The sequence below is a fragment of the Octodon degus genome, unplaced genomic scaffold (genome assembly GCF_000260255.1).
Source record: "Octodon degus isolate 3935 unplaced genomic scaffold, OctDeg1.0 scaffold00095, whole genome shotgun sequence".
NCBI lineage: Eukaryota > Metazoa > Chordata > Mammalia > Rodentia > Octodontidae > Octodon > Octodon degus.
In genome coordinates this window covers 6,645,822-6,657,879 of record NW_004524671.1, presented here as the reverse complement: position 1 = coordinate 6,657,879, position 12,058 = coordinate 6,645,822, and the positions used below count along the sequence as shown (strand labels likewise).

At 39.0% G+C, this 12,058-nt stretch overlaps 1 protein-coding gene and 1 pseudogene across 5 annotated transcripts in view; one reads left to right on the top strand and one right to left on the bottom strand.

Annotated features, from left to right (window-relative positions):
• Prune2 (prune homolog 2) overlaps positions 1–12,058 on the bottom strand; it is a 225,642-nt gene that overhangs the window by 13,959 nt on the left and 199,625 nt on the right. For 3 of the 5 annotated variants that reach the window (XM_023722973.1, XM_023722974.1, XM_023722975.1), the window contains 4 exons: positions 10,607–10,709; positions 9,790–9,921; positions 8,453–8,539; positions 3,520–3,618 (listed from right to left, as the gene is read on the bottom strand). In XM_023722973.1, the coding sequence (XP_023578741.1) occupies positions 3,520–3,618; positions 8,453–8,539; positions 9,790–9,921; positions 10,607–10,709 (421 nt within the window). Of the gene's footprint in view, positions 1–19; positions 56–3,519; positions 3,619–8,452; positions 8,540–9,789; positions 9,922–10,606; positions 10,710–12,058 lie in introns of all 5 variants that reach the window. The other 2 variants (XM_023722972.1, XM_023722976.1) reach the window with 1 other exon arrangement.
• Positions 11,699–11,816, top strand: LOC111818572 (annotated as a pseudogene).

Sequence of the window (12,058 nt, the reverse complement as noted above, 5' to 3'; positions counted from 1 at the left end):
TAGATTGGCAGATTTTTACCTCACACTTCTCTTAAAAGATCTCTCTTCATCGTACCTTATGAGATAAAAAACAGATGCCATGAGGAAAATAAGCAAACATGAAAAAGATGGCAGGTAAAGGTTTTAAATAATGGTCAAACATGAGAGACAAGCCTCCCAAAATAATTATCTAATTGGCTTTTGGGAGAAAACTTATTTTCATTAGATATATCGTCAATGACTTCTAATTTATAAATACGCACAGCAAATCCTCATTATTTGTGAATTCCATATTTGCAAATTTATCTCTTCACTAAAATGTATTTGTGACTCTCAAATCAACATGCAACAGTTTTGGATCACTTGTGGACATTCACTGGTGGCAATACAGAACTGAGTTGGCCAACTGTACATATCACCAACTGAGGTCCAATTTGGTGAGGCTCCACCTTTTCTTTTTATATTGTAAATAAGTGTCCTTTTTGCTTTTCATTTGGTGATGTGCTTCCCTGTTTCAGGGCTTTTTTTGGCGGAACTGGGGATTGAACTCAAATCCTTGCATTTGCCAGTCAAGCACTTATCCTACTGAGCCATCTCCCCGGCCCCTTTCAGGGCTTTTTGTTGGTGCTTTTGCTATTTAAAATGACCCAAACATAGCATTGAAATGCTGGGTGGTACCTAAAGCACAGGAAGCTATGATGGGACTTACAGAGGAGATACATATTGAACAATGGCATAACCTAACAAGGTGATTCCAAACAGAAACACGCTAAAGCAGCTCAAATACTGGTTGGTGATGAAAAGGGGCCTAGAGTCTTTTAGGTATCTAGCCCTATTTTTTTTCTTAGAACAATAGCTCAGCATTCACTATTTGAGTATTTCCAGAGCCTTTATTGAATATAACTGCCACAGATAATGAGGATCAACCCTAATCAATAATTATAAATCTCATCCAACTTGAACAAATTCATCTCTCATTGAAGTCCTTTTATAGCAGGCAGCAGCCCAGCTGCTCTTGGGGTTGGCTGAGATCAGACCTTTTGAATGGCCTATATCAATTTGAAAATTGGTTCATGTGAAAATGAAACAACAGGGACCAATGACAGATATGACAGAAAGAAAATTCAAGGAGCTGGACTACAGAAGACAGAAGAAAACACAGACATGTCAGGAGAACATTCACAGTGCTAAAGCTCTCCCTCTGGAAGAAAATCTTTCCAAATGGAGCCCTTCTACTGGAAGTCACTTCTCTAATGCAGCCTTCAGCACTGATGTGTGACGATCCATGCAAAGTGTCCTGGCCAGGTCTGACTCCCTTGTGTCACAGGGAGTCTCCAAAAGCAACATGATCGTAATAGATAATGACGCAGATCCAGGCTCTGTGCTGGGAGGCTGCCTGTGTGGATGTACCTTGTGCTCATTCACTCCTCATGACCATCCAATGAAGTGTGAATCACTTCCCCACTTTACAAATGCCAAAACTGAGACTCAGAGAACTTTAGTAGGTTTCTTGGCTGGGTGTGGTGGCATAGGCCTCTAATCCCAGGACTGTGGGAACCTGAGGCAGGTGGACAGGAAACTCAAGTCCAGCCTGGGTAATTCAGGGAAACCCTGCCCTCACAAAGCAAAGCAAAACAAAACAAAACAAAAACATGGCCTGAGGTAGGTGAGTTTGATCCCCAGTACCCCACTAACTATTCGAAGTCTCAGGAACACAGGAGGAGGGCAGATTCCTATCTAACTGACCCAAAGCCCTCTCTCCTTTCCTGCTACTATCTCACCACACTGGGGAGAATTACCGTATTTTACTTGGAGAGTGCTCAGGGTTGGTTCCTATTAGAGTGAACATCCTTGTCATTTTTTACACGGGACAAAGGAAGCATTACAGGAAATGATGTGGGTAGGCACCTTTTTATATTTTTAGTGTTACTGGGGCCTTCATACTGAGCTACATCCCCACTCCTTTCTAATTTTGAGACACAAGACCTTAAGTTGTGTCTGAGTTGCCCAGATTGGGGTCAAATTTGTAGTTTTCTGGGCTCAGATTTCCAGAGTGCGGGGGTTACAGGTATGTGTCTGCCTAAGTACTTTTTAAAAGATTTTGCAGATGGGTGCACCATTTGGGGGACAATAGCCTCAACTCTGAGATGTGCTCCTCGAGGGAACTCTGTAGCATTGGTGAGAATAAAAGCCAGTGCTAGGATCTTCCAAACAGCTTGACCCTGCTAAACCATTTGACCCCACGCATCCCTAGCATCCTATGTCCAGGGATGCTCTGGAGTAGAGGAAAAATCAATATGCCTACTGTGAGCTTTGAATGTAGATGTACATTTTAAAGGAGATAAAGAATGCACTTGAAAAGGGCATGGGAACTTTGGTGCCAGGCTGACCTGGATTTTAATTCTAGTTTCCCAGCTTCCTGGTTCCTACTTCTTTCTGTGAATAACTGCTTATTAAGTCACCTCCTCTGCATTTATAAAGTGGGCTTTACAAGGGAGTTAGATAAATGACAAAAACAGAGCTCCTCCATGCCTGGCCCATGGTCACATCACCAACACACATTAGAAGAATCTTTTTCTTCCAGTTTCGGTGTATTTTTTCTTTCAAGTTTGGTATAACAGGACTCTGGAAACCCAGCTGGAGGGCCCCATTTGCTCTTTTGATCTTAAGGAGGCAGATTCATCACACTTGTCCTTTTTTTTTTCCTTTTTGAGCTGATGGTTTTAATCAAATTAAAAAAACAATTTCAATTGTAATCAAATTAAAAAAAACAAAACAAAAACTGGTAAATCAGATACAGTGGGAGAAAATAAAACATGGTTCTTTGCAACAACATACCAGACAGAAGTGTTAATTCTCTAGTATCTGTTCCAGTATCTCAGCTTCAAGTATTTGATTAATTAACTTGAATTCTTATTTTGGAGACCTTTATTACCCAGACTTTCTACTTGCAAGCTGGCCCGTTATCCTGTGCTGAGCAAGAAAAAATTCCTTATCCTCCACCCACCACTGGGCAAATTCCCTACACTTGGTCTTGTACCTAAAGAGAACTGTAGAAGAAAAGAAAAAACAAGATTTAGAATAGAACCAAGTTATTTTATTTCTATTTTCCTGTGGTCATGTAGACAATGAAGAGATTCAGACTATTCTAAGATCCTATCCTGCCTGTGTGAGAAAGGAGTCACACGTAACAAATATACTGGTTCACAGTAAATTTATATTTTCTCCAAAGCAGAATCAAACTTCAAGGTAAAAATGAGTGATGCACCCTGGCAAGCATGAGGGCCTGAGTTCAATCCCTGGTTCAAAAAAAAATGAGTGATGCTGACCCCTACAACATTATTATGTGAGAAAGAATATTAATGTAATGGCTATAGGCAAAGAACTATGTTTAGTGAATACTACTGTGTTTAATATTTATTTTAAAAATCGGATACTACTTCCCCACCATTCTAGAAGTGAGTTTCTTGCCAAGCACCCCAGCCCTTTACAAATGCATATTATTTCTTACCAAATCTTCAAAAATAATGTCAAACTTACTTAATGATGCTTTCTGGAATATGGATGCAATCCATTGGGATCAGTCCACTGAGTTCTGATAGGCTACTAACATACTTAATTTTACTGCTGAATTTTGAACTAAAAGAAAAGGAAAAAAAAATCGTTACTTTTCCCTTCTAACATCATTTTTTTTTACTTTTATTTTTATTTTTGATACAGGGTCTCACTGTGCAGTTTGCACTTGTAGTTTTTTGGAGTTGGCATAGCAAGCCTGGAGTTCAGGGGACAGTATGGCATCACACTCTGGACCTCGCACTTGCCAGGTGGGCACCTAGAGCTGTGACTATCTCCCTAGCCCCTAATACTGTTTCTTTTTTAAATCTTCTTTTGTGTTTGTTTTGCTATTTTGGTGCTAGGCTTAATCCCAGGGCCTCATATGTGCTAAGCATGGACTACGCTCACAGCCTGCACATCTTGATTTACTTAACCCTTTACGCCAGCACGCTAAGAAGAAAGACTGAAGTTATTTGAGTAGTCACTACACGCTAGACACTGTTTTGTTGTTGTTCTTCTTTTGGTGTTGACAAATAAAAATTGGGTATATTTATTGTGTATAATGTTTTGAAATACATTGTGGAAAGGCTAGTTGAACTAGTATAACATATATTACCTTATATACAGTAGCTCTCTTGAATTTATTCCTCTAACTAAAATCTTGTATCCTTTGAAATGTCACCCACCCTTGCCCCAGTAATTACTAATCTCTCTACTTCGGAGTTCAGCTCTTTCAGGCTCCACATGCATCTATCCCGACTAGTCACAATCACATGGAGCTGTTCTAAAAACTCCACCAATGCCAACATCCAGGCACGTTCAAGTCTCTCACATGAAATGTGCAGTACTTGTATAGAACCCATGCACATCTTCTGATACACTTCAAATTCATCTTGTTTATAATACCTAACAATATAAACATTACGTGAATAATTGTAATACTGCATTGTTCAGGGAATAATGACAAGGAAGAAGTCCAAAAGCCTCTGCATATTCAGAGACACATTTTTTTTTTGTTTCACTTGTTTAATATTTTCCACCTGTGGTTGGTTCAATCTGTGGATGCAGGGACTATGAGTATGGAGGGCTGAGCGTATAAGTGAAATGATATGGTTGGGATGATGTTAAGTGGTTTATATATGTTAACTCATGTGTTTGGTATTATGGCTTAGTGAAATAGGTGCTACTGTTTTCCTTTTTTAAGGATACGGAAAGTGAGACTGAGGGCTTCCCTGTTAGTAGTTCACAGAACCTAGATAAACCAGGCTGTCTGATACTCCTGAGTACCTGCCACTCTATGGAGTCACTGCATTATGGTTTCTTTGGTTTATTTATTTTTAACAAAATTGTACCAGGAGTTATTCCAGAATCTACCTAGCTTGACAATATTTAAAAATATATGTGAACTTAATTTCCTAATTTTTTGTTTTATTTAAAAATAATTTTATGCCCACTCCTCCAAGTTTTAATGCCCCTACATCGGGTAACTCTGTATGGACATAAATGCACAGGAAACAAGTTAACAGGATAGTAATGAAACTGGTAAGAGAATTTGTATCTGCAGAATTGGTAATTGTTAAGAATTTGGTCCGACCTGTAACGATGAGATGCATTTCTAAAGAATGTATTTTCTTGTTATTTGGGTAATTACATATGTTTAAATTGTTTTATTTTTTTCACATGTTTAAAATGTATAATTTCAACTGAAAAGTTTGCTCAAGAATATGAAGTTCTTGAATTTTTTTCCTATTGTTTGGATTGTTATAAATTTTAAAAAGTAGATTATTCCAATTAAAATGGGATTTGTTCAAGGGCATAATATTCTTTAAAAAAATTAAAAAGTATCTTTTATTTATTTATTTGGTACAGGGTCTTGCTATGCAGTCTGGACTCATAGTGATCCTCCTGGCACTGGGATTATAGACGTGTGCCACCATACCCAGTCTCAGTGGCCAGCATGGGATGCCCAGGGTTCCAGGGCTGGCCTGTGGTACCAGGGATCAAACCTGAGTTCTTGTGCTTGCCAGGCAGGCACTTAGACCACTGAGCTATCTCCCCAGCATAATATTCTTAAATGGTTTCAAAACCAAATATGCCTCTTTGGCCTACTGAGATCAGGCTGAGCTGTGTGCCAGCTCAACTGCCTTGTGATCCTTCACCTGCTGTGCATTCCAGAAAGGTGTTTTTCTGTACCACTCTCTTTAATATTTTACCTATGGTTCTCACTGACCACTGACTGACCTGTGGCAAGTCTTCCTGTCCATGAAGTCATTTTTAGGCCCCTTGGTAGGTAGTCTTGGGTCAACACACATTACCAGGGACACATTATCTTCTGGGTCTTCCTCACTTTTCAGGGTTCAAGCTCCATTTAGCTTTTGAAAGAAGACTGGACTGCATACAGGGTTTGGAGCAGAATTGTAGGCACCCACCACAGAGGGCAAGCTCCAGCTGCAGTGATTCTTTCCTAGAACCGAGTTCTCTGAGCCTGTGTTTTCGTCCTGTGTTTGCATTCCCCCTTCTGCTGCTTGTTTCCTCTACCTGAACTGCTCTTTGCCCCATTTCAGCTTGCTAACACTATTTGCCTTTCAGAATGCACCTTGTGGGCTAAGCCCTCTGGAAAGCCTCACTCAGCTTTCACTTCCCACACATTACCCCATACTCATCCTTACCTCAAGCTATCGTGCCCCAAACTGGTTCTACTGTGCCCCATCTGGCAGTTGTTTATTGTCTGCTGTGTCCCTGTGGGCCCTGGAGCTCCACAGGGTGGGGTGGCAGCTGAGCCGTGCTGTGTCTGTTGTCAGAGTCTGAGTTCTTAGTATAGACCAGTGACTTGCTTGAAAAAGTGACTCTGCCATATGCCCATCATAGACGCTACCCTTTAGCCATGAGAAGGCCTATGACAAGCTCATCTCAGGGGCCTCTTTTCAGATCAAAGTGGTAACGCTGGTACAAACTAAATCAAAAGGGGTCTTTAATGAGGTGCTGACATGATGACTACTGAATGCAACAGTCCACAGCAGCTCATGCTTGATTTTTAGAACAAGGAAGCCTTGGGGTCTGTCATCTCCTGGCTCTGATACTGTGGACCTGTGCTGGCAAACTATAGCCCACAGGCCAAAACTGGCCAGTGTTTTCACACAGCTGTGGGGCTAAGAATAGCTTCCACAGTTTTTAAATGATTTAAAAATTTTCAATGATCGAGAGACTATTTTGTGATAATCTCAATACTGTGGAGGGCTGAGGCAGGAATATCACAAATTGGAGCCCAACTGGAAAACAATGCTTTAGCGACACCCTAAAATTTACAAAATTTAAATTAAAAACTGGGGATGTAGCTCAGTGCAAAGGCCCTGGGTTCAATACCCAGTACTGCCAAGAAGAAAAACAAATGACATGTGAAGACTTTAGGAAATGCAGTATTAATGTTCAGGATCTGTAAGTAAAGTTTGATCAGATACAGCTCTTGTTTATTTACATAATGTCTGTGGCTAAGGACAGACCACAGCATGGGTATGTGTGAGGCCACCTCAACAATAAAGCCTACAATATTTACTATTTGATCCTTTATAGGGGATATTGCTGGATTCTGCCTTACGCTATGTATGTGACCTCCTTAATCTTTAGGATTATTTCCCATACAATGGGAAATACAAATGGTATCTGTTTCAAAGGATGGTTAGGGTTAAATGAGTTAATACATATAATCACCCACTGAATGTAAACCAGTATTAGACATAATTTCCCATATGACCATTGCTATACTGTTACTTGTTAAAAGGCCTAGGGGGGTGTAGCTCAGTGTGAAGGTCCTGGCTTCAACTCTTGGTATCACAAAAAGTAAAATGAAATAAGATGAGTGACTACTGATCAAAAAGGTAGCATCTGGATGGTATACAAAATCTATATAAAAATAAAAAACGTTTAACATTTATTAGAGGGCTGATGAGATAGCTCAGCAGAATAAGTGGCTGCTTTGCCAGGCACATGGACCAGGGTTCAATTCCTGGGCCTGAATGCCACACTGGTCCTGCCCCCAGGGCGTGCTGAGCCGGTGGACAGATCTGCATGTGATGCCCAATGCCTGTAATCCCAGCACTGCGGGGGCTGAATACCAGAGGATCATTACAAGTCTGACCTAAGAAGTGAGACCCTGTACCAAAGACACTAAATGAAAAAAAAAAAAGATGTCTCAGATTTAACATTTATTTTTGTTCTCTGGAAGTTATCAGAACTTTCCTTAGAAATTTATGAATAACTTTGAACAAGAAAATTTCAAAGTATTTAATCTATGTTGTTGGAAGGCAGAGCATTATTTTTGTTTCTATCTAAAAATAAATATACAACTCTCACGGTGGTTCCCTAGACTCCATCCAGCTTTTGTGACCCACAGGATATTTGTTCAGAAGAAATGGAATAATGAACATACGATATGGTTGTTTCTATCCTTGGCTGGTCTTTACTAAACATTTCTCATATTACCACTCTTCTCCACAAAATAACATCATTTATAAAGTATTACCTAGGCCCTGTTCTAATGTGGTATGGAAATCCTACTACTTCATTTTCCACAAGAGGAACATAGTGATCATATTTTATAATGCTCAGGGGATTTATTCATTATGAAATAACTACCACTTATAATTTTTTTTTTTTTTTTGTGAAACCAGGGATTGAACTGAGGCCCTTGCGCCTGCCAGGGCTGCGCTTATTCGACTGAGCCATCTCCCTGGCCCCCCCACTCATAATTTTCATTCTAAATTCTCACTTCTCATGTTCGATGGATAGTCGAAAGTATCTTTACAGGAATGCAATATATATTTTACTAGATACGTGGTTTATGAAATCCTTTATAGGATAATTTATATACTTTTAAAAAGCACTAGTAATGCTTTTACTTTCACTCCCCTAGCAACTACACCTTATGAAAGGCCGTGTCACAGCAAGGATTGTTCTGATAAACCACGACGGGTGAACAATGATGAAGGATTTCAAATTCTTGCGCAACCTGTTTCAAGCAAAGAAAAAATAACAAATTACTCTGAACCTATTTTCAATGGTAATTAAAACAAAATAAATTCATATAAGAATAAGAATAATTTTAGGAGCTCTACGAAAATTACTATCATGCTATGGAAAAACATAAGAAAGGCCATGATTAATTTTTAAAAATGCTACTTGAGACATAATTTGAAACTTGTGATTCTGTCTCATTTTCCTAATAAATATAAAATAGGATGGTGGTATTCTTGGAGTGCTTAAATTTGTAACTATGATGGCATATTTTTGTTCAGTGATGCTTTCCATTTTTTTCAACATTATCTTTACTATTTTGGAAAAAAAACACTCTTCATAGCAATATACACAATTTATATTATTAAGCCTTCATTTCATCTTCTGTAAAAGAAAATGAAATTTTCTGATTTTTAGGCACATTTTTTCTGTATTAGTCATATTACTTTATTAATGTTTGAATCATAAGACAGATTTTAGTTAAATCTAACAGGGAATTCTCACATTATGCAAGGGATTCCATCTAAGAGGACACAATACATATCAAACACCGTACACTTTTACAATGTCACTTTTCTTATATATGGTAATAAAATATTTTGTCTTAATTAAAACAAGTGTGGACAAAAGTAAAATGTCTTGCCAGCCATGGTGGCACATGTCTATAATCCCAGCATTCAGGAGGCTGAGGCAGGAGGATTGCCTTGAGTTTGAGGCTAGCCTAGCCAGTATAAGCAAGTTCAGTGCCAGCCTACACTACATAGTAAGACTCTGCCTCAAAATAAAACAACTCAAAAAAGCTAAAACAACAACAAAAAGTAAAGTGTCTTAAAAAAGTGGCAAATGAAAGCACTGCAGCAGGTAGTGGTTACCTTGAATTGACAGTGACAATTGAAATTTGAGCACTATTGTCTTAGTGCAGGTGAACAGCAACCAATTCATGTGATAACACAGAGGAATCGTGGTTACTGTGCTTTATGCATAAGCTGCACCTCTCTGTGGCAACCGCACATGCACAATTAACATAGACTTGGTCTGCTGAGTTTGAGGTTACATTCTACAAAAATCTGGACAGGATGTTCCTTCTTTCAACACTGGGGCATCGAGTAACACCTGGACTGATATTGTTGTAATTTGTTTCTTCAAATATGCATAGTTCAGGGTTCCTAAATGGGACCACATTTTTGATAGACTAAAAGCGAACTGAGGGAGTCAACCTGGGGGACATAGGAGGGACCCACATACCGCCTGTCAATCATCTGGTAGCACTTCTTCATCCAGCCCAGCCCCGGCATCTTCCGTCTGGGGGTTGCACCATTCAAGTAGACAACCATGTAGTCTTCAGCCACCATCAGCTCTAATGTGCTTATGACATAGCTGACCACAGGAAGGCAGGGGGGTGCTGTTAGTGCTCACAGGGACTCGTTCATCCCAGTTACACCACAGTTACACAACATTTACAGTACAGAGGGAAAGACATTTAAGGATAGCTGTACGTATTACCTCTTCACCATGAGAACAGAACAGTTACCTAAGATAATTTATCTGAGATTGTTGGGGGGGGTAGGCAAAAAAATTTTAAAAAATGTATCTGAGATTGTGTATTGGTCATATATTTGCATGGTTACCTTTTTTTTTCTTTTAATGCAGGTACCTTAGGAAAATATGTGAATTTAAAACCCAGCTTTCAAAAATGTTAAGGATTTTACCAAACATTAAGGGCAACTCATACTAAAGAAGGGCAGATATAAGCAAAGTCAAAAACAGCAGACTGAAAACCTGTTATCAGGGAACAAAAACAATACTTTGCCCAAAGGAAATGTTACAAAATTCTTACATGCAAGGCAAATTCTGTTCATTTTGCTTTTCATGTATTCTACTGATAAGATTTCCTTGGAGGTTTTAGCCTTGTGAATACTGGTCCCTGACAGAAATCTTACTGACTTTTTCTCAAAGGCTTCGAACAGTCTACATCATCCACCTCCCTTCATTAAGACCCTCTCCTGGACGCCACACATCGACAGACACAGACTGAAAGGACTTCTTCAGAAGGAGCACTCACAGGAAAAGATTTTCCATGACATAGTGGTAATCCGCCCGACTGCTGTCTGGCAGAAAACAAGCAGCGAACACAATGATGGCATTTAGACCGTCCCCATAGTATCCTGGGGACAAACAAAAAGACATTTGTAAAAGAGTGGAAGTTCTTAACAAGGTAATACTGAACTTGAGGGATAAATCAGAAGAGTCGGTGGGGTGTGTGTGTGTGTGTATGTGTGAACGTGTGAGATAAAGGAATACATACTAGTTACAGTTCTACAAGTATATACACATATAATTCTCTTGAATATGAACATATTCTCTAAATATGCTTGACATATTATATTCTGTCTTAAACATATAGTGAAAGTACATTTGTACATATAGAACATATATATATATATATATATATACATACATATGTTTTATATGCTATCTATCCATACTTAAGAGAAGAATGTATAAATATTCAACTTATCAAAGAAGGCAATAGATTTTTATTTTATTTTATATTTGTGGTGCTGAGGATTGAACCTAGGGCCTTGTGCATATTAGACAAGCATTCATTTCCAAGCACCACCCCCAATCCTAGGTAACGTTTTTTAACTTATTAGTTTCTAATTTATACAACATCAAATTAGTTCAAAAGTTAATTCATGTAACAGTTCCTTCTGAGAACTTGAAAGATGGTTTAGTCCTCTTTAGTTTTTTTTGGCTTTAGGCCTCAGTTAATTTGAAGGGTGAATTCAGCCACTAAACTGCAATATAATTCAGAGTCATATAGGCCAGTGATCTGATACTAGTGAGAAGATGGGTGAAAAGCTTCCTTTTGATTTTTTGAGGCCTATCCAGTCTATGTCCCTAGGAGTCTCTGGACTCCAGACTGGACAGGTTGACAACTGTGCACACAATTCAGAGCTTTGATTTTTAAAGAAGGACACCCAAGATAGGCCCAGCTAAATTCTCTCTGAATGTGTGAAAATATATGCTTTGGGAAAAATCTGAATTATTTCTTTGTACAGATGCAACAAGAGGTCATTTTCATAAATGCATATTCACACTTGCATGTATTATCTCCCTAGTATAAGAAATTGAAGGAATAAATAAGATCCAAAAGGTACAACAGCTGGAGAATGCCTTCTCTGTTTACAACACACCCAACAGGAATTTAGGGCCACTGTGACAAGGGGCACAGAACTTGTGGCTTCTCTTTGAGCAAATGTCCCACACATGTCCCATACACTTCCACATGGCTTCTGGACAGTACCAATGGGAGAAGGCTCTGCAGCATTTAGTGAGGGAGGTGGGCATTGTCCACTGATCCATGGTGATCCATGGCAGTCCCAGAAGTAAAGACTAAATTTCTATTTTCAATAAATAATAATAATAATAAAAAGGTACAACAGATATTGTGAAAGGGAAAGAAACCGCTCACAAGGAAAGAACAACTGGGATGGAGGAAAGGAGAAAAGAA